At 47.9% G+C, this 23,080-nt stretch overlaps 1 protein-coding gene across 2 annotated transcripts; it reads right to left on the bottom strand.

Moving 5' to 3' along the window:
• Positions 1 to 4,108: 4,108 nt before the first annotated feature.
• Positions 4,109 to 22,890, bottom strand: LOC137483763 (cytochrome P450 3A12-like). Of its 2 annotated transcripts, none has more exons than XM_068207132.1 (13): positions 22,303 to 22,890; positions 15,313 to 15,406; positions 14,168 to 14,220; positions 12,970 to 13,069; positions 12,465 to 12,578; positions 11,778 to 11,866; positions 11,041 to 11,189; positions 10,432 to 10,559; positions 10,038 to 10,122; positions 9,233 to 9,393; positions 8,833 to 9,059; positions 7,194 to 7,356; positions 4,109 to 5,240 (listed from the first exon to the last, which is right to left on the bottom strand). In XM_068207132.1, the coding sequence occupies exons 1-13, from the start codon at positions 22,347 to 22,349 to the stop codon at positions 5,145 to 5,147; spliced, it is 1,506 nt and encodes a 501-aa protein (XP_068063233.1). In that variant the 5' UTR covers positions 22,350 to 22,890; the 3' UTR covers positions 4,109 to 5,144. The 2 variants fall into 2 exon arrangements, with proteins under 2 accessions (XP_068063233.1, XP_068063232.1); XM_068207131.1 differs by lacking the exon at positions 22,303 to 22,890 and adding an exon at positions 16,271 to 16,360.
• Between the last annotated feature and the right edge of the window lie 190 nt (positions 22,891 to 23,080).

Here is a 23,080-nt window from a genome sequence, read left to right as displayed (position 1 = left end):
CCTCAGGCTCCCGACCCTGCATGCAGACACAGCACCCAGAGCTGTTTCACGGGTGTATCAGCATAAGCAAGAAACTGAATTTCAACTTTCAGGTGAACATCACCCCAACCTTCCTGAGACACTCACAGCTAAGCTTTAAAGAGAAAAAAAAAAGGACAGTAAGACATACATAGAGTTGAGCGTAACAACACACAATGCTCAGAATCCTGCTAAGGCAGAAGGCAGCCGAGACTTCCATGGCTGTAATTTAGCGAGATGCATCTCAGGCTCTCGCAAGGAGCATCCAGCTCCCAGGACCAAGGACACGTCAATAGCAGCAGTCAGACCCCGCGAGTTTGGCAGGTGGCTAAATTGGCTCCACAGCCTCGCTGGCCCTGCTCGGGGTAGGAAAGACGTCGAGTCTCAGCACAGAGGGCTGTAATGAGGATTAATAAGGCGTGTGAAGACGCTCCGTAATTGTCCGGCCGGCTGTTTCCTTTGCACCTTATGCTGTCGTTCATGCTCGTGTAAAGTGGCTGTTAAACGCCCCAGGTCTGATTCAACAGAACTCTGCGGATTCCTCGCACAGGTGTAAATTGCTCTGTGAGGTTCAGGGCACTGTCTAAATGCAAACTAATCTGATCATCTCTGTTGCCTTTTTTTTTTTTTCTTTCTTTCTGTAAACTCCTCTGCAGCCAATTGAACATTTTAGTGCCTAATAAACTACAAAATATCAGGTATTTCGTGCATGAACTTACGTCCCAGAAATAGAATTCGCAGTGCTGGCTTCAAGGAGAGCTGGAGCTGCATCAAGATGCCGAGACTGGACCACCAGCATTGCAGAGCTGTGTGCTGGTTGCTGCCCACAGCCGTGGAACATTCACATCATAAACCTCAGGGGCTGGTGCACAGTGACAGCGAGCCTGAACCCTGGAGAAACCATGAAAAATGAGCTAACGACATAATTTGGGAGGGAACGGGCAAAAAACAATGCCTGACCTTGTTCAGACATAGGAAAAAACAACTGCAGAACGACAGCAGCTGTAAAATGAGCCTGAACTAAACTGTATGAGCTGGTATTGCAGGGAATAACCCTTAGAAGGTGGAAGGCTTTGATAGACGCACTCCTACAGGTAGCTTCAATCCCTGGCAGCTGCAAGGCTTCGGTAATGAATGTCAGACTGCTGGGTGGCTGTGAGGGGAATAAACAGCTATTTGCCTTCAGTGGAAGTAGCATCAGTTTGACATATGACATTCAAATGATACAAGCTTTAAAAGTGTGGTTAAACGACTGATGTTTGACTTGGAACCTTGGGCCCGCCGAAGCGGCGTTGCCGCCGTTTACCTTGGCTCTGTGGGGGATTGAATCACTGAGCTTAAAGATGAAAGATCAAAGTGTTTCTGCAAATCCAGCCCGCAGTATGTCGCGTGTCCAGCTGCTGGAGAACGTGTGCTGGAGTGATGAGAGGGGTAAGATGGATCCTCCTCCTGCTGCGGCCTTTGGCTCTGGTGATGGCTGCTGTGGGCACACGTGGGACTGAGGAGACACAAGATGGGGGATGAAATCTGGGGAATGGGGTGGAGAAAAAGGGTTATCCCCACCTGGTCGTTCCCACAGCACCCCCTTCTCCTGCCATCCACACTGGTGGGTTCCTCTTCAAGGCTCTTTGCATTTTGCCTTGCAGGACACCAGCACGCCCTGCACCACCTTCTGCTCATTTTAGAGAAAAAAGCGCTGCCAAAACTTACCTGCCTGTTTTAGGAGCCCTTGTCAGGCCCTTGTTACATCAGCCTGTCAGCTAACTACGAGCACTCATAACCCTTTGATAACCTACCTGCTGAAGTGCTTTGGCTTGCAATCTTCACACTGAAACAAGAGCTCAGGACCAAAGTTGCTGGAGGAAAAAATCACTGCTTCCTGACCTTTGGGCAGACTCTGTGGGCTGATTATCTCATCGATTTTAACCGAATTGAGCATTCAATACGGGTGTCTGGAGGCCTGTCTCTCCTCAGCAGCGGGCACAGTACAGCACCAGCAGCAATAATACAGACAAGCTCTATGCAAGCCAGGGTCAGGGGCAGGAGAGCTCCAGGTTTCTTGTAAATGGTGGCAGGCATGATTAGTCCCCCTGTGCCGGCCCCGGGAGCACCGGGGCACACGGGGAGCCCACAGTGAGAGCACTTCAGAGAGGGAGCACCCTGTGAAGTGCAAATGGGTGCTCTCCCTTGGAAGGAGCCAAAGTAACTGAAGTAGAAATGAGTGGGATCAGATTGGAGTGATGCCAGTCGAGTGGGGAACTGTCCTTCCAGAAGGAGCTGTGCTGAGCGGATGCCTGTTTGCTGTAGGAGGGGATATGCAGAGCAGAGGAGTTCATGCTGAGGGGCCCTACAGTCATCCTGGATGTTTCTTAGGGGGAGTGGAGGACTTGCTTCAAGCTGTCAGCAGCTGGAGTATATTAGGGGAGCTCCTGAAGCACTTCTGCTGTAGTACCCTCCAAAAGGAAACCTATTTGCTCACTCTGGGACCTCACTGGAATCTGAATCAAAGCATAGCATAAGGTGGACAGACATCAAATTTCACTATTGCCTAGGTGTAAATAATTTTTTAAAAAATTATAGGTGCAGGTAAACTGAGGCACAGGGCTGTGGAAGAGCACAGCTCCATTTCCCCTGGATATGGGGGAGTGGTTACCTCTGGAAATCAGACCAGAAAGGGTTATCTCCCAGACAGCTGCTCAGTCTGGAAAAAATCCAAGAAACAATGTCCCAGGTACTGAACCTGCTGGAAAATTCAGCATCCAAGCATTTCCCCACTGCAAGATCTCACCCAAACCACTCCCCAAAGCCAAATCTGTTGGCAAACCTCCCTCTAGGACACTTGGCAATCCATACAGATGTGTGCTTCCTGCTCTTAAGCACAAAACTCAGCAGAACAAAGATGAGATGTGACAGAACTCCACAGTTTTGTCCCTTGGCAGAGCCCCACCAGGTGCTGGGGGACGAGGCAGTGCTGTGTCCATCTCTCTGCAGGTACAGCAGCATTCCCAGCTGTGCTCCCCCACTCCCTTGGCACAGGGTGCAGCAGATGAAGATGCCTTTGAACAGACATGAGAGGGGCTGAAACCCTTTGACACCTCCAAGTGAACTGTATATTTCCAAAATGTTAAGCAGCTTTGTGAGAGAGATTATCCTGAAGGATGTTTTCCCATAGTGTTGACAATTCTGTGTGAGTGATTAATTCCAACATGGGCATGGGGTGAGGAGGCAAAACCCTTTTCTCTTTGCCACCAGGCAAGTTCTGGCCTTTGCACCAGCAAGGCCATTAATTCATCCCTGTGACACTGCAGGTGACTTTGTCATCCTCATCTTCTTGGTCACTTCTCAAGGCAGAGGATTTTCCATGCCCCTTTTCATGAACCACTGTGATGGTACAGGCATTTTTCAGCTGTTTGTCCTCCAGGAGGTCTGACTGCCTGTATATTTAGTCCATGTGCTGTCATAAACACCCTGCCTTGACTTTGGAAAAGAGGACAGCAACAGCTGAAAACAAAGATGGATGGTCACTTTGGGACATTGGTGTGCTGCAGGTGACAAGGGCAGAAGGGCAAGCCATGGCTGCCTGAGCTGCTGGGAATTTTCTAACCCTCTCACCCAGCTCATTGATGACTCTCTAGAGAAGCAGCCTCACTCCTCCCCTACACTTCCAGTCAAGGGTGTCTTTCACTGGGGAATTTAATTTGCTGCAGAAAGGTATTATATCCCTTCTGAGGTTTTCTACTCAATTCCTAAAAAATATAGAAACTAAGTATGAAAAGAATATAGAATAATATATGTATAATCTATCTACCTCTATAAAAAAGAATATAAAAGAAATATAAAAACAGCTATGTAGTGAATAAAATTCCCTTTGCAATAGGAACCACTTCACACCTTCAATGACTCTGCTCAACTGTTCCTTTTGGCCTGTTGTACCTTCAGCTCTGCACCTCCAGGAGCAGCTCTTAGGATTTATTGTACCCACAGGGATTCATCCAGGATAAAAAGAGTTTTCATCACCTGGCCAAAGGCTTATGAGATCGACAGATGGAGTCACTTGTGTATGGAGAAAGCACAGCAGCAGAGACTGGCATCACTTGGACACAGAAGAGGCAAGTGAACTTTTTATTGCAGTTAGCATTCCTGAAGCAGTTTTTGGAGGAATAATATGAAATTCTAGACTGTATAAAAATTTAAAAGTTTGGCAAGATTTTGAATCTCTCAATAGTCAAAGACACCTTTCTTCCAGAGAGGATTGCCCAGGACATCTGAAGGCTCTCAATGCTGCACCCTGCATAATTATTAATTTAGTTAAGTTGGTCTTACAGTGGCCTAATATCAATCAGACTAAAAGGTGTCATGATAACAGTATGGATGGTGCCTGTGTTGACAATCCCTCCCATGGCAGGTGGCTGCATGCCCACGATAAAGTAAGCAAACAATCAGGAAACACATGTGGGACACTTCTCTCCCACTCTGCAAATCTCCAGTCCTCAGGGGTAACTGCTTCTCTCTGGGCTCTTCCAGTTAACCCATCTGCACTTGGAATCACACAAAAGCCATCTAAAATCATACCAAAATCTAAGTAAATCAGCATCAGAAAATGTGCTGCAGGCATTCAGTACTGTAAGGACGTGACCATTTTAACATTTGTCAGGGTCATAGCACAGAGCTGAGGAAATGCCCTTGGACAACTCTGCATTCTCAGGAGAATGAAACCAGGAGACACAGAATCACCCAGCAGGCAGTGGGAACAAGAGCAATGGCAGCATTACTTAACTATGTGCAATTTGCTCTCCCCATCTTGATTTAAATTACACTGCCAGAAGAGACTGACAGTGTCTAGAATCAAATTGCTTAGAAAAGTGCCTCTTCAGAGAGAGAAAAAAATGCCCAAATAACTGGAGTGCAAATGGTCTTGAAAAATGCCTATTGTGACTGGGGACAGCAGGACCTGGTCTCATGTTCATTAGGATAATGCTCATGTAATTGTGCTGGGCCAAACCCCCATGAAATGGGGGGGGGCTGCCCCCCTGACATTCCTACAGTGCACACATTAACCTGGTCTCCTCTCAAGAGCTGGAGGAGGCACCACTAAATAAGAGTCTCTTGCTCTGTTCCTGCTTCCTTCACTTCTTCAGGTCAGCCTGGGCTCTGGGAACCATCTTCAGGACAATGGGCTTCTTTGGCTGCATGAAACCTTTCGAGTCCAGGACCAGTGGAATCTTGAGCAGGAGGGGAAAACAACGAAACAGCCACATCAGCTGGGAGAAAGGACAGACAAGACAACAGGAGCCCTACAGCTCACACACATCCCAGCTACCACTTGGTTTCAATGTATTTCCCAGCTCACAGGTGTACTTACAACAGGACCATCACTCTTGCTCATGCAAAGCAGCCACCAGCAGGTGTTTAACAGCCCTCAGCTCTTGGATAAACTGGTTGTTGAGCTCTGGCTTTCACGTGGAGTGGTACAAAGAGCTCGGTGCACTGATCAACAGGCTGCAGTGGAAGGAAGAGCAGCCAAACCCCACCCTGGGTGCTGCAGCTAAATGAGGGCAAGCAGTGCCATTTTGTTTAATGCACAAGTGTGTCAGTACTAAGGGCAGCTAGATCATAATGGGAGATGGAAGAGCAATAAGTTCTCCAGGAAGAGCAAAACTAAAATTGCTGCTCAGACCTAGTAGCAAAGCAAAAGCATCCTCAGCATCAAAGGTTTCCATGGGATAGGCTGGGAATCTCTTTAGAAACAACGTTTAAAGCTGGTTTTGGAGGAATCATCTTGCAAGGGAAGGAAGTGTGTTTTAAGTCTCCCCTACCAATGGATGCTGCTCATATCCCAGCTCCCTCTATCCCCATCAGGATAAGGGTGACACACCCCCAGCCCAACAGGCCACATTTACCCCCCATATCCCAGTAAGCTTTGTTTCAGGAAATTTAAGCAATATGGCTTGGAGCCCAATGTGCCATCAGTGGAGCAGTGAGAGAAGGCTGCAGCTTCCATATACGTGTTCCAAAGGGATGTTCCAGCATGAAATTTTCCCTACCACTCTGATGTACATGACACCTTCTGTAGAAAAAAGGGGTGAAAGAGCCCCATAAACCTATGGGCACCAATAATACAATACATATTTAACTTGTCCCCTTTTAATTAAAGGCAGTTATAAAAAGAATCAATTTTATGGATTGCAGAGGACTAGAAAAATGTCATTAGACTTGGGGGAGGGTGGATAGGTCACTGCATTGTTAATGGACTATTACAGTCTTTCACCTCCAGGTTACCAGTTGAGCTGCAATCTGAATCTGCAGAGATTCCAGCTGAGCACCCGTGCCAAGTAATAATTTAATAAGGACTTTTCTGCTTCTTACAACAAACGTCCTTTGAGTGAATTGTTGCCCTCTCTGCTCTGATTTCCCAAGCTCTCCTCACAAACAGAATGTAATAATGGTCCAGCCTTTGCAGCAGTGAGTGCAGGGAGCTGGGTCAGGCTGGAAACACCGTGGTGCTGCCTGCCTGAGGCACAGGAGCTGCCGTGCTCTCAGCAGGGCTGGACTGACACATCATTTCCAACAGCTCCCGCATTTATTTCATGTCAAACACTCCCACCCTGCAAGGCCCATCCCACCTGTATGCAGCATTCACTAGGATCCTGGGCAAAACCAAAGCCTGGTGGGATCCTGCATAGCCCCAAAGAGGGAGAGGGTCACCAATTCAAACTTAACCCATATTGTGCTTGCTTGAAAATTGCTAACACTTAGAGACTTCCCTGGGTCATAAGAGATGAATTTTGGTGTCTTGGGATGTCCCACAAAGAATAGCTATGTTCGTGTTGCAAAACACAGCTTTGGCATGGGCTGGGGGATATTCTCTTCCTGCTCTCTGGAGCAGGGTCTTCCTAAGCTGGGTCAAACAGATCAACAGTGCACTGTGGGGGAGAGAGCACCCCACAATTTAGATGCACCCAAAGATAGGCACAGGCCTTCAGGGATTTCAGCCTAAAACATCCCACCAACATTAAATATGCTTCTGTAGAGGCATTTAAAAAAAAGCATAAGTAACTTGTGGTGAACCCCTTATAATTAACTGAGAAGATTTAAACAGTTATTCCCATCCAACAGTAGGACATCTCAGAGGGAGTAAGGGGCAGATAATGAGACACATCACCACACATCCTCACCGGTGTGTCTTTGCAGGGTCTGAATGAGAAGTTCTGCAACAGGACAACCACAGCCACTTTCACAACAAGGAGAGCAAACCTCATCCCTATGCAGTTCCTGGGGCCAGCCCCGAATGGCAGGAAGGTGTAGGGGTCAATACCCTCTTTGTTCTCTTTACTGAACCTGATTATAACAAAACAAACAAACAAACAAAAACAAACAAACCAACCCAAAAGAAAACAAACAACAAGTTAGCAAGAGCCACTCTGTCGCAGGATGTGTCAGCTTCCTAATCTGAAGTAATGAGGGGTCTGGGAAGGGAAAAGCTTTTTGTGTTTCTGTGCATATTAGAAGCTAAGTCCCTTATTTCTGTCTCAATAGATAAGTTATGCCTCTGCTTTCATCCCAATGCTCAGATTTGGTTGTGCAAATCCAGGTGCATTGGGTGTCCTGGGAATACCTGAAATACACTAATGGATTTCATAACTGCTCTTTTCTCAGAACTCTCTCTCAGCTCCAAAACTGAACCCAGATTTCAAACCCTAAACCACACAGGTCTACAGCTCCACAGCTTCCCTGTAGATCAAAGGACCAAGCAAACACAAAGATGATCTCCCCCTGCGTGACTAAAGGCAGGACTGCTTTTGAGACATGCCAGCCCCATTCCTTTCCTCATCATGAAAAACAGGGAAGAACAATAAGCTTTACAGAGAAATTTGCCACAGAGCATTTTCAGTAATACTTCTCAGTGATCAGTTGGTTTTCATGTCAGAAAGCTTTTCATTCCCTGTGCATGAGGTACAAACCTCAGCTATGCTAAGTCAGAAGTGAAGTATCTCGCTACTGAGACACCAGCACATTCCTCTGATGAACTCCCAGCAAGGCAAGTGAGCCCTAAAGAGCTCCTGTCCAGCTACCCATGCCAAGTTTGGCAACTGGAAAAAGGATGTGGCCACTGGAGCAACTGGTGTAGTCTGGTCCATTGCCAGAGCACTTGTATTTGGGTGTTTCCTTCTGAATCCAACACAAGGTGACCACAGGCTTCACAGGTGCTTCTGCCTGATACCACTGCCATGTTTTGTCTCAAAGGTCACCACATTCCCACACCAGGATTAGTTTCCAGGGGTATTTCAGCTCTTGGTGCAAGGACAGATGTCTGGTCCTATTCTCTCTGGACCAAGCATCAATGTCTTGGTGGCCACCTAAAGATTACCAGGTTCATGGTATCCCAGGTCTGCCTTGGGCTATTGCATCATTTTGCAGGGTCTGACAGAGCTCCTAAGCAAAGATTGCTTCAGAATTTGAGTTAAAAATCCAGTTTTATTTCCTACCCATCTTTTCCCTTCCACTGCTGATTTGCAGGGCATTGTGCCAGTCACCCAATGGCTCTTGCTTTGATATCTGGCCATAAACCCCTCAGTGTTACAGCTGCTGGGAGCTGCTCTCACTGTTGCTCCCTTCAATGCAGTTAATTAAATTCCATGCACAGTTTATGGATGTAGATCATAAAACTCCCCTCACGGTAATGCTGGGACTAGATGTCAGACAATGATAAATGCCTAATTTAAATGTTATAATCATGCATTCCCCACTTTTGCTGCCATTCCCACTCCCAGGGCTGAGGTTGAGCATGCAGCTATTCCCCCATGTGGCACTCACCTCTCAGGCCTGAACTCATCTGGCTCTGGCCAGTACTGCGGGTCCCGGTGCAGCACGAAGGCTGGGATCAGGACCACCATTCCCTCTGGAATAGTCACTCCACTGAGCTCCACAGTCTTCTTGCAGACCCTCTCGAGCCGGCCCCCGGCAGGGTAGAGCCGGATGGATTCGTTCACCACCATATCCAAGTACTCCATCTGAATGATGGCGTTGTACGTGGGAGAGGCCTGGGAGAGGGATGGGAGGACTGAGAACACAGCACTGCAACTGCCACCCCTACAGCCCCCCAGTGCTTCCAGGGAAGGGGGAATCTCAGTGCCAGCACCTCTGCCACTCTGTTTCCAACCTGGGTTTGCCAGGCAGGTGGGAACAAGCCCAGCATCTTCTCACCCTCCTTTACCTTGTTGGGCAGGTGTGCATCGACCTCGTCCTGGAGCTGCTGCTGTACGTCAGGGTGGGTGGCCAGGTTGTAGGCTATGTAGCTGAGGGTGGAGCTGGTGGTCTCATAACCAGCAAAGACAAAGATAAGAGCCTGGGCCAGAACCTCCTCATCACTTAATGCTGAAAAAAGGTATAGAAGCACATACAAGAAGCTGAAAATTACAGTAATTAACCCTTGGGAATTCAGGATCCCAGTCATCAGTCTAGGTAATGCTACTCCTAGCTACATAATGGTTGGTAAAGGAAACATCCAGCTTACCCTCTGGTACCACAAAGGGGTGCACGATGCAGTGCAGTGTGTCCTACAAACACCCTGTCCTGGCACCTCAAAAGTTTAAAAGCATCCTGCCTTGAGTTGACAGACCAGGACTATGCCTTGGCTGAGCCTTTATCTTCTTACACTTTACCTAGGATAGGGAACAGACATGAGCTCACAGGTGAGCAAGGTACACACAGCATATGTGCTCTGTGTGCTTTTTGATACACAGCCAACATTGCTGGACTTCAGAGACAACAAAGTAAGAAATGTGGGTAAGGAGATAACTCTTTTTGTTCTTTGCTGCACAAACACACCTCAGAAATTATCCCAGGAAATTAGATATAATAAAAATATGGTTGACCTGTGACAAACATCATTATGGCCCCACTACCGAGACCCCAAATCTTTCATGGGATTAATGACTAAAATCCTCTCCCTACTTCCCTTTTAAATGGATAAGAAACTACTGCTTTCTGCTGAGAGGAGGACACATCTCAAGACATACTTTTGTCCAAGTTGGTCTCAGCAGACTTGGAGCCATCATTTGAGTTCTGTGATTCAATCATGAGCTGCAGGAAATCCACCCGGTCCTGGGGAGAAACAGAGGCAGAGAAGATGTGGGTGGAGAGGAGGCAAACCTTGTTCAGCACAAGTTCCTTGCTGAGACACCTGCTCCACTCACAGCTCATGGCTTCAGTACATGATGAGGTCTGGACTACAGACCCTTCAGGAACACAAATACTTTCTCCACTTGGACCCCCAGAGTGTGGTTCTGGCCTTTCTCGGGCTTGGTGAGCTTGGAGAGCAGGTGACACACCACAGCTTCTGAAGATGTCACCAGATTCCTCCTGCACTCAGAACTTATCCTGAAGAGAAGAGGCCACCTAGTTTGGACTCACCGTGCTGCTGCCCTTCTCCCGTTCCTTCTTCATTTTTGTGAAGACATTCTTGAAGAAGTCCATGACATCTGAGGGTAACAGAGTCACCTTCATCTTTTCCAGCACAGGGATAACAAAGGGGAACAACACTAAAAGGAAAGAAGAGACCAACACACTTGAGATCAAAGGGGCCCTGAGAAAATCAAAACTGGCCCAAAGCATAAAAAGGAGCAGTACATCTGGACCCTGACCCTTTTTATTGCTTCCATCTCTTTTTACCTAACCATGGTTGGGATGCAACAGCACTTGAGAACCTCCTCCACATGTTACTTCATGACCACAATACCACACTAAGTGCAGCTCTCTGTGATAGAGCAGCTCTCCACCATCTCTGCAAACAGGGTCTCTCCTCATAGGAAGATGCTGCCAAGATCCACATGGGCTGTAAAAATCCTGGCTGTGGTTTCCTTGGGGAAATATTTCTGCAGATCTGAGACCGTAAATCTAATCCTGCAAAGTGTTGAGCATCTCCCCTATGGCAAAAAGGACTCAGAGCTACTAAGGGAGCTTCCAGAAAATGCAGCACCTTTGACATTGATTCAGGGCTGTATGAGATGAGGTTTGTCATACCTAAGAGTAAGAACACAGGACTCAGGAAACTGAATTGAAGAAATTTCTTAATGTTGGTGACAAAGGGGTCATTGGGGTTGTTCATGGAGTCAATATTGACACTGAAAGAAGTGCTGGTCACCACATCCATGCTGTAAGCTCCAAAAATGCTGAGTAGAGAAGAAGAGAGAGTGAATGAGATGAACCCAACCACAGCAGTAAATAAGAACCCATCTAGGAGCAATCCTTGTGAGAAGGAATCTCTCTTAATGCACAGTCCTAACATAGTAGGTCTGTCCTGATCTTGCAGGATCATTTTTTTTTTGAAGTTTCCCTGTTGCATTCATTCCCCCAACTTTTTTCAGCTTCAAAACCTAAGCTGTAGTTGGAAAGCAATGAACTGCAGTCTAGGGTAACAACAACTATATTCTGATTTTCATCTGTAAAAGAGATTGCAAAAATTACATCCAAAAATACAGTATCTTGCGCAGCTTCTAGAAAAACTTTGGGAATTGCTTCCTACCTCAAAATGCATCCCCAGTAAAATGAAATGGGGAAAGGGCACAGCTCTCCCATTTGAGCAGAGCAGAGCACAGCAAGCCCACTGCTGAGGAACATGCCATGCTCATGACTGCCGTGAAGTTTGCTTCCATAGCTGGCAAGGGAGCCATGCTGCAGCGTGGAAAAGGCTCTTCAGAACAGCCCCTTCCCCACACTGAATACAAACCCTTTCCTGTCAGCCCCACACAGTTACTCACTCCTTCGCAGTCACAAACTCGTCATTAGCCACTTTCTTCTCAATGTTTTTCACTAATTTTTCACCATAGTGATTAATGATATTGAACATCTGAAATGCAAACCAAAGCAGAAAGCACTGTTGACTCTTTCCCTGCCACCAAACAAGGCTGGGCCACAGTGTCATCTGCCACCTGCCACTTTCCACATCTGGCTTGGGGAGGAAGGGCAAGCAAGGGGAAGGTCTCATTTCCAGGCCTCAGTCACTGCTTTCTCTCATCTTAACAACCTGTCCAGAGAGCTCATCTGACTAGGACTGAGCAAGGCTCTCCTTCAAAAATCCACACACAGCTCCCACTCCAGCTTAACATTCACTCCAGCCGGGATGAACATGGCTCTTGGGCACATGGAAAATGGACAAACCTGGTGTGAGTGATGTGTTTAGCAGGATGAACATATAGGCCATAGGACCAACAGCCTCATCTTGCAATGCCTCGTGTGCTGTTTCCTCCCCCACCTCCTTCTCCTGGTTCCCTCCCTAGGATGGCAGCCAGACACTATATTGCTGAATGGCACCAACAATGCAGATGCTCTTGGATGTGGTCCTGGCAAACAGGGCAACTTCCCCATTTGAGGGGAAGGTCTGCACTCAGAAACAGCTCAGTTCTCCTCCAGCTATGGATGCGAAGTACCAGTGGCCTGTGCTTTACCTCCTTCAGCTTCCCACTGGTGAAGGCTGGAGACAGCACTATACGAATCCTTTTCCACTGCTCATCTTCAGCCACATTGAGAGCTGACTCCAGGATCCCATTCAGACGAAAGTTCTGTACAGGGGAACAGGAGACAGGTGAAGGTCTATACAGCCTCCTTCCATGTGACAGAAAAGCAAAGAAAAACCTACCATGGAGCGTTGACTCAGCCCCTGAAGTCATGTCAGCTCTACCTCAATCAGCAAACAACAAAAATGGAAACAAAAGTCTAAGAGTCATAAATGACATCAGCCTCTAGGGCACATCCAGGCTGATGTCCCAGCCAGAGTGGCCCCTACACCTCCCTAGCAGGGTTTTGATATTGGTACCATCAATAAACTGGGGCACGTCAGAGAGCAAGTACTTGCTGAAGGGCTCAGAGGAAAACAGAAACCAAGAAGAAACTCCTTCTTTCTTGCTGCACGTGCTCTGTACTGAAAAGCAAAGCACAGGACTAGGTACCTACCCGGCGATTAGTAAAAATGTTGTAGCACTCTTTCACCAGGATGTTTTTGATGAGGATGGGGTCCAAAACAGCCAGAACAGGCTGCCTGCCATCATAAAACCTAAGCCAATAGAAACCCACAGTCAGTCCACCCTTCATGATGAGCTGGAGCAAAAGCAGCCTGCTCTGTCCATGGCCAGAGCCATGGCACAAAGCATTTGAGCCCTCTGACAGAACAGCTGCAAGGATGAGGATGAAACTTGTTTATTATGTAGTAAAAGAGGAGAAAGGGAACAACAGTGACAAACATGGGCAGCATGAACACGTCTAGCAATTGTCTGTGGTACTGAAGAGTTGCCAAAGCTGTGTGGGTTTAGATAAAAGGCAGTTTTTTGCCACAATGTTGATCCCCTGCACTTGGGCTGAGTTGTTTCCACTACTGATGGCTGGAGACAAGAAATCCACACCAAACAATCTACCTGTGGAGGAAAGAGATTTCCTGCCTGGCCTACAAGGCATTTGAAAGGTGAAAACCTCATCTGTCTCCTCCATTTTCCAATCAACAGAGACAGAAAAACTTAAAAGTCATGGTGTGGGCTAAAGGGCAGGGAGCCCTGGGCCACAGCTGAGGGAAGTTGCCATCTTCAAGAAGCTTGCAAACATTTAATCTTTCGAAAAAATGCACCAGGTTTCATGAAGCCTCCTAGGATTTTTTTTTGCAGAGCAATTTTGTTTTGGTTTGAGAGGTTCTCAGTGGAAGCATGATAAGAGGCCCCTGCATAAAACAAGGACCGTGCAGGGAGCAGGGAGGCAGGTTAAAAGGTAGCTTGTGCTCCAGCTCTGGGAGAAGCAGGGAGCAAGATGAAAAACACCGTGGCAGCCTGCAGCTCGCTGTCTGCTCCAGACACAGAAGAGCAGCTTCAAAGGCAGGAGGCTCAGTTTGACACCAAGCAGTGAAGGTGATTTCCAAAGCTTATGCAAACAAATGACCCCATAAACTGGCCATCATCATCCTAGCCCCACAGCACACTGAAATCCCAGCAGGAGAAAAGCCTTGGAGAGCTAGGTGGAGACTTTCCCAGTGATAAACCTTGATTCTCCCAGGCTGTCAGAGCTGGAATTACAGTACTAGGGAATGTAACATCAATTTAACTTTTTCCATTCTATTCTGGGGCCGTGGAGCACCCCAAAGTGGTAGTTTTGTTGTGTAGAAACTCACCCCCAGATTTTTCCATACTTTTCAAAGCATTTCTGATCAAAATTGTGGACTCCCTGGAAAAGAAGAAAGGAGAAATGAACAATTTGCCAGTGAAAAGTGATCAAAGCAGGCCACAGCTGGCAGCACAGTGCATCCCACAGCCCCATTGTAAGTGGCAGAGGTTGAGGTTGGGAGGTGCATGGTCCTCTTAAGCATCAAGTAGATGCTCAGGGGACATTTGCATGGAAGAGAAAAAAGAGAGCAGAGATTGAAAAAATAAAAAGGTACTTTCAACTTCCACCAGCCAACCTGATCTAAAAGTGTAAAGAAGACAAGATATGACAGGGTACAAAGTTTTAGTGAGCAGAGTTAGGAGGCGGAACTGGATCCCAGGGTGTCCTTTCACCTTCAGCTCAACAAGTTAGAGCTGCTGCTGTCTCGTCTTCATTGGATCTTCCTCTGCAGTCACTGAACAAAGATTTTTATTTTGTTTTCATTCGGGTTTTAACTGATGTTATATGCAACAATGAAACTTACAAGACACATAAAGTTCACCAAACCATTAGCAAGAGGCAACATGAAGGACCTGAACCCAGCAAATTCAAGTAAAACACCTCTTTTTTACTGAAGCCAATACACTTATTCTGCACTTGCAATCAGTTACCTGTGGTCAGCTAATGCCTTGTTATTTGATGAGGTTTGGTAGCTTGATAATGTTTGAGTTTTATTTAAAAATGTATTTGTATGGCTTAGTCTCAGGCTGGCCCAAAAGTAAGTGGTTGGATGAAGCGTTCAGCCTCTTCATGTTGATGATAAAAAGGGCAAAGGACATGCAGTTCCCAGAAAACAGCAGTCTTAGGAATCTCTCCAATACTTTTTTTTAATTTTTGTTTCTAACAGAACTTCAGTTGCTCAAGAGCAGGTAGAAACACAGAGAGAAACAAAAAAAATTAAATTACAAAGTAGTTTTAAAATACAGCACACCTCATTCAGGTCAGCCTAAACTTTTATGTTCTCCATGTGTCCAAAGAGCTTGCTACCTAAAAGCATAATTTTCATCTGACTGAATCAAGGACAAAGGAAAGAGATGCCCAAAGAATGGGGAAAACAGCACCTGCCACGAGAAGGATCTAAGACACTACAGAGCATCAGCTGCTGGTACTCACATGCCGGTACTCCAGGAAAGTTCCCACAAATGGCAGAGGCCGTGGGCCAGGAATGCCCAGCTTCTTGAAGGTCCAGTAGGGCCATATCCCATAGCTGCCAACAAAGAGCATGAGAGAAGCATTTATACAATGAAAAGAGAAGATACTTCTTCCTGAGCACAGGGAACTGCTTAAATAACTGGTTTCTGTCACTCAGGGAAAGCTAAAATTATGGACCAGCAGCAGCTCTGCTGAGGACGCCTTGGTAATGAATGCAGGATCACTTAGGGTACGTTTCGATGGAAGACAAGGGCTGAAAGGAGCTGCAGCCCAGCCTAAGCAAACCAGTGTACCTGGGCACCTCAGGGCTTTACTCAGAACCTCATTTAGTTGCCCAGCTCAGGCAAACGTGGCTCAGGTGACCCAGGAGAGATCTCGGAGCGATTGAGTTCTGAAGCTGAGGCCTGCCCTTGCGTTTGTCTTTGCAAAGACCTCCTGCGATGCTCAGGTGGCCGCGCTACATCGGCAGGGCAGGGACATAAATTACCACAGCAAAATTAAGTTTTTGCCTGTATAGCTCATTACAGCTCCCCTGAGCCATATAAGCTGAAGTTTTGCCAACAGAACCACTTAATCGGGCAGGTTCTGCTGGCAGCAGCTCCAGCATCACCCTGCGCTGCTCCCAGCTGGCACAACCCAAGGACGCCACGGGCGCTGCTGTCTTTAAACAACCGGAAGTTCCTTCCTGGGAAAAGCTTAAAAAAAAAAAAAAAATCAAGGATTTCCTTTAATTTCCCTCCCCGCCGAGCCCAGCTCGCTCCTTCCCGCTGACAGCGGGGCCCCGCAGGCGCTCGGAGCAGCCCTCGCTGTGCCCTGAGGGCAGCGCGGGGGCCCCGGGTGGTTTCAGCGCTAATTCACTCGAACCCCACCGGCACCGGGCTCTTCTGCCCGGTCCCCCAGGGGATCGTCCTCTACTTACAGGGCCACGAGGCACAGGAAGGCGACGAGGAGCAGCCAGGTGACGGGGGAGAGGCTGGGCAGGAGCTGCATAGTGCCCGCTGTCCGCCCGCTCCCGTGCCCCGGCCCGTGCCCGCCCTCACGTGAGGGAGGCGGCGCTTCCCCGCCCGCTCGGTGCCTCGGGGCCGGCCCCGGGCGCGTCCCCCGGGGGCAGGGCTCTCCGGGACCGAGGTGTCGGTCCTCGCTCCCCTGCGGCTGGAAACTGCTGAAAGGGCGGCAGCGCCCCGAGCTCCTCGTGCTGCCTCTGGAGGGACAAGGAGCTGCTCCTGCGTCCCGTCTGTCCCAGCTCCGGGGGTGTCCGTGCAGACGCACCTTCCCTTGTGCCTCCTCTCCCATCTCCATGTGTCATGCCCTGTATCTCTTGTTTAGGGTCCAGGAGGGAAGGGGCTGGAGGAGACAGACCTGCACCAGACACCTGCCCAAGCTGAAAGGCAGATCCTCTGAAGGATGCAATCCTGTGACAGCATAGCTTGTAGTCTCCCCTGTGCCGGTGGAGCTTCTGCCCGAGTCGGTGACCCGCCAGCCCCCGGGAGCCACCAGGGCAGGGCCGTGAGGGCAGGAGGTGCTGCGGGCCCGGCGGCCCGCGGGCACAGCGCCAGCACTCCCCAGCCTCCCCACCTGGGGATGGATTCCCACGTCCCCTCTGCCCCGGGCGTTCTCTCTGCACTCAGGTTGCACAAGACGGTGACATTTGGCTTTAGGCAGCTCAGTTTCCCCCTCAGGCACAGACACTGGGCTCTGCCTGCGTTCTGTCAGAGAAGTGGGAAGTGGATTTCGTTTATGGGGGACACAGTGGAGCGGCTGGCCAGTTTAGCTCCAGCGTATGCAAATACCCCGTGCTGGTGTGTGTGTGTGGGGATGGGTCAGGCTGTGGTGTCCCTTGTCCCCCTCACACTGGGAAGGGCCACAAATCTCTTCCTCTGCCCAGTCAGCACCATCCCCTTCTCTGTGTTCCCTGAAGACACCAGGAGACCCACAATGACCCCACACCACACTCACCTGCATCAGACATTACTCCCTGCCTTTGGCATGCTCAGCCTTAAGGAAACCCAAGTGCTTCTGCAATCACCTGCCAGTCAGATCTCACGCGGCTCTGCCTGCGGGCCAGCCGTGGATTTTGCCTCTGCCTAAACATTTCTTTTGCCTCATAACAAACATGCAGGCTGTGCTGAGCTGCCAGCAGGTTCAACAGTGACCTCCACACTTACGAGGAAGAGCTGAGCAGCAGCACTGCCAGTTTTGGTAGGTCAGTGTCTCAGACATCTCCAGCATTGCACAGCCACAATGTGCTCAATGATTCACATAATCACTGGCTGGCAGTAATCAATTAACCATTTTATGAAGGCACATCCCTGATTCCTGCTTCTCCAGGCTGCTCTGAAGAGCCGAGCTGTAGCAGCATGCTGTGACAGGAGCTTTATTCTCCATTTTATGGGATCTGCCCCTGTTAAGACACCTTGAAGCAACTGTACTTGGGGAGTTATCCTTTCTCTTGCATCCAAAAGCTGGTTCTTCTCCTTGACAGGTCCCATACCAGAAGGACATAAAGAACAGCAGTGAAAGGCAGGAGGAGAAACCAGGTGCTAGTGCAGTAACTCCCAGGCTGGGATTAGCTGCATTTCTTCCCTCACACAAACCCTTTAATTTTCCAATAATTTTTAACAGTTGTTGTGATTTCTCAGTAGGAAGTGGGTTTGTGGTTCAGTATTTTCTCCTCCCTCACACAGAAACTGAAGCAAGGAAAGACTTCAGAGGAAAACAAGAATGTTAGCTAGCCCCCAAAATATGTAAATAAACTGTGCAGCATCTTTGCATACAAGGAAATTACTAATTTGTCCAAAGCAAATTAGTAATTAGATTTTTGGTTTGGTTTTTTTTTTTTGCAGGTCTCTTGAAGTGCCATGTCTCTCCAGCTCCCCCGATTTGAGAAAATCGTAGTTGATAAAATGTCCACCTTCCAGTCAAAATTGCTGCCATGACTCAGAGCTGCAGGTGGGGCCATTCTGAACACTCACTATCAGATAATTTTATACAAATTGCATGTATTAAAGTGATGCTTTTATCCTTACACAGCCCTTTAGACCAAATGTGGTGGTATACTCTGTACTTACCGAGACTATTTTTCTAACATGAATATCACTGAAATGGCACCCAGGAGGAATAAAGCAGAGGGAAAGGCTCTCCAGATCATTTTTCTGGCAACATTTAAAGGGGTTTAGCATTGTGGGCAAGCAAATTGCACAACAGGGCTGCAGGTGAGGGGCTGCTGTGGCATCCCAGCCCCTTGTCTAAGAGAAGGGAAGAAAATTGCCTATTGTTTGGGCTACACAACTCTTGTCTGTCCAAGGCTGGTGATCCAGCAAAAACATCTTGTGGTACGGAAGGGGGAGTGATGAGTGCTCCCCACTGCCCTCGTGCAGCAGATGTGCTAAAACAAGTGAAAAATAACAGCAGCAGCAGCCTGCAAGTTGACATAATCTAATTCACCTCTTTCACAAAACTGTCACTTCCCCATGCCCCTCTCATTTCAGATAATAACGTATTAATAGGAGATATCTCCAAGAGAGCTGCTAAACCCTGTTGGTAGGAGCCACATCAGTGCCAGTGACCTCTGATGTGCTGGTCTACAGGCATGGTTCTATATTAGAAGGCAGAGTTGGTTCACAGCCCTTGTGATGTTTCCAGGGTTAGAGACCTGTACCTGTGAAGGACCCAGAGTGGTCCAAAAGGAATGTCCTCCTCTGGGTCATAAGCACACATGGCTTCAGCCTCTCTGACATTGCCCTTCTTACTGACACCAACACACTGCCACTGCTTTCCTCATTAATAACAAATCCCAAGGGCTCTAAAAAGGCTTGCTGGAGCCCTTGGGATGTGCACAGTGCTATTAAAAGACTATTTATTCTCATGCCCTGGGGAGAGGAGGAGCAACTGAGTGTGACTCTTCCCCCACAGCAAGGTGGCCTGTGATGGTCCAGGGCAGCACTGAAGCCATGGCCCTGCCCTCCCATGCTTGTCCTCTGGCCACCACGTGATCCCTCACACTCCGGTGGTTCCTGGCATGTTTGCTCTTGCTGTGACACCCTGGAAAAAATCCCAGTTCAATATTAACTCACACAGTATCTACCACTCCTCTTTGCAATGGCAGAGTGCTTTCATGCACTGAGTACCCTTCCTGTGTTTGTGTTCCTTCTGCTGTGCCAGCATGCTGCACTCCTAGGAGCTGGGAGGGAACAGGTGGCCAACGACCTGAGATTTGTGTGGATTCAAAAGGTGATGGTCACCATGGCTAACACAAACAGAAGGAGACATGAACTGTGATAACTGGCCGTAGTCACCAGTAAAAATGGGACAATGCAACCTAGACCAACTGGAAGAGCAGCGACTGAACCGATGGGGCACAGAGGATGATGTTAAAACTCATGCAGAACTTCAGTTTCTAAAAGCTCGGAGAAAAAAACCCAAAAATTTTAACTAAAGGGTCCTTCCTGAAGGAGAGGCGATTTTACTACTGTCTGCTTGGCAGGACTGAACGAGGCCAAGGGGAGAGAAGTCCTGCATGAGTGCAGAGCGCTGGTGGAAGGCCATCCCCTGGAGACAAACGCTCCCCTGCACCTCAGGCTCTCTGTTAGAGAGAATGAGACATTATTTTGCAAACAAGATAATGCTTATTATCTTATTTGCAAGATAATGTCTCGTTAGCTGCTGTGCTACAGACCCAAAGGTTTTTCTTTCCTACACATGCTATAGGAAAAGTCATGTTGTCACACAGTCTTTCTAACAGCCATAGCAAAATGTCAACCCCATTAATAACCAGGCTTTTATTCACTGACTGTCCCATCTTTAACAATTCCCTCCTTGTTTTCATCTCATCCCACAAACGCCATCATGAGCTGTTTATTCCTAGCTCTTCCTTACAAACCTTGCTCTCAAATGAGCCTCTTGAAAGGACTAAATGGGAAAGAACCAGATGTATGACATCCTCAAAGAGCTCCAGCAGCCAGGGGAGGACCAAGGGCTGGCACCAGCTTCTGCCTTCCCTCTCACCAAGCCTAAAACCACACAGTGCTTCATGCCTGGGTATTTCTGAGACCTCTGCAGAGCAAAAAGACCACATTGTTCCTTTCATCCAGCAATGCTGCTGAATGCTCCTGAAGCGTCGACAGCTGAAACCCATCTCCCTTTCACTCCTCTATAATTTCTGAGCAAGGATAGAAAATCATAAGCCACAGCCAGTGTTTAAGTGTAAAACCAGTTCTGGAAAGCACAGAGGGGGCAGTGCTGTGTGCACTCCCCACTCATGCTCGGACACCAGCTCCTCCAAGGACAACTTCTCCTTTGCCTGTCTCACATTGTACCAGAGAACAACTCTGGCTTTTCAGATCTCCCAGCTGGTAGCTCAGTCTCACTGCATGAAGCAGCCAGTGCTTTTCAGAAAGTGGTATTGCACCACTTGCAATGACCTCAATTTCTGCTGAGCTGCTTCCAAACCAGAAATCAAGCCAGAAAAGACAAAAATCATGACATGATCCTGAAACTATAATCTCCAAACGCATGACATGCAGCCCTTTCTACCACCATCCCCTTCCCTCCAAACCCACCCTATCTCACGAGGACACACATTAGAAACAATCCAGTGTTCTGCAATCTATTTTGGAGTCAGGATCTCTGTTCAGCCAGACCCAGCTCAGAGCCACATCGCTGCCCAAGGGCAGAGTTTGGCCCATTGTTTCTGTCTCCAGTGCCCGGGTTCTGGATGTTTTATCTGGACACATTCTGGATATGAACTCAGGGCGGGGATGAAGCTGTTTGGCTCTTGAGTCATTTGGCATTGTGGACTCCCTATCAGCAGCTGCTGGATGTGAGCCATCCCCAGCATGTTCAGGCACAGTCCTTGAGAATCCAAGCAGGTATGGCTGGAGGCTTATCACTCAGCCTCACAGGATTTCTCTATTGCAGCTAAAGCCAAGCATTTGGCTGGTTGGATTAACCCTTGCTGGCTTTGTGAAATAGGCTTCATTGAAAACAAGCATCTTTCTCTCACCTTTTAATTTCTTCTGTGGTGTGGAGACAGCTATGGATCAAAGAAAGTGTCCTCATCGATCACCCTGGATGTTTTTTGCTGGACAGAGGATTGAAATACTGAATCCTTCCTCTGCCAGTCCTCTACATGGTGGGGGATAAAACATTTCCCAATTTCTATCAGCTTATGTGAGGTTTAATCCCAGAGGATACAGTCTCCCAGCAGATTAAGTCAGTCTCATAAATACAGCTGAAAATTGACCCTTGTTTATCCCAATTTTCCCACCATTAGCTTCTTTGATGAGTCCCATTGCCCTGCTCCTCCCCTGCCCCCCACCTCTGGGGTTCATACCAATCAGATGTGCCTGTAGATACATAAGAAAAAACTCAGGATTGAAAAAGTTTGTATTTAAAAGTTGAGCCTTGTACTGTTGGAATTAGACTCTAATTAGGTCAGTTGTGTTCCCCTGGTAGGGCAAGAATGATAGTGCTGGAAAACAGACAATTTATAAAGACCCAAAAATAACTCATCCTGCTGTTTTGTAAGAAAGATGTGTTTTCTTTGCCCTGTGCTGAGGACATTGCAGACAAGGCCACCTGGGCACACCAATAGCAGCCATACAGAGTGTGCCTTAGTCCCACAGGCAAAGCTGGCCTGTGCCTCAATTTCCTCCTACCACAGGTGGGATATTCATCCTTCCCAATCTGGCAGGGCTGTGGTGAGGTCACCTGTGTTTGTTAGGTATTTTGTCACTCTTGGCATGAGGTCCCAGGCTATATTACACAGGCTCATTTTCCCAACTTGCCTTTTAGCCTTATCTACACCACCTGTGAAGTGAACAAAGGGCACAAAGTCGGATTGAGGAGGCTCAGGGTAAAGAGCAAGTCCTTGCAGCTGCTTTTCTAGGGTGTGTGTCATCAGCATAAAGAGTGCACAGAACCCCTTGGAAGTTGCACAAAGCAGGGAATTACCTTTGAGTGACACCGTGGGTGTTGGTCCCTTCTTCCTCTGAACACATTTTTGTCACGCAACCGTGAGCAGCTTCCTCGTTCTTCCACAGGCAGGTGCTGATCCTCTGATTCCACAAGACTTCACAGGTTTCAGCGCTCCTGACAAATTAGCCTTGTAAAGCCTCGAAGAATGACTTCACACATCAGCCTCGTCTGATTTAGGATTATCCTAACTCGTTAACAAATGGTGATGAACGTGCCAGTTGCCTACTTAATGAAGGTTTCTACCAGGCTGGGAAGTCAGCAGCCCCACCGCCTTGGCTTGGAGGGACGTGCCCAGCATTTCTACGTAAACAAGACAGCAAAGCTAAAGAACTCCTGGAGCACAGTGGAAGTGAACAAAAACCCAACAAAAACATGTGTTCACATTAAGTTCCTTTTGATTTTGTGGGAAATGCAGGTTCAAAATGAAAATAATTAGTGAGGCAAGAGGAGGAGAGGAAAAATAATAAAAACAAGAGGCAGGCTTACAAAAGAAAAAACAGAAAAGAAAAGGAGCGAGGGGAAAAATAAATAACCCTGGAGCAAAAACGCAGAGGGGAAAAGAGGGAACAAAAGAGACAAATAGCAGGAAAAGGATCAGTAATGAAAACCCAGATTACTTGATTCAGTCAAGCCACTGCTTGTGCTGTTCAGGGCAGGGCGGGAAGCCAATCTGTTTTCTCTGGTATTGTTTAGGCTACAAATACCGTGGCAGATTTCCCATCCACTCCCATGTTTATGTCCGTGCTCCAATCCT

This window comes from Anomalospiza imberbis, chromosome 16 (assembly GCF_031753505.1).
Source record: "Anomalospiza imberbis isolate Cuckoo-Finch-1a 21T00152 chromosome 16, ASM3175350v1, whole genome shotgun sequence".
Classification (NCBI taxonomy): Eukaryota; Metazoa; Chordata; class Aves; order Passeriformes; family Viduidae; genus Anomalospiza; species Anomalospiza imberbis.
The sequence above is the reverse complement of the archived record's forward strand: the minus strand, read 5'-3'. Positions and strand labels throughout refer to the sequence as shown.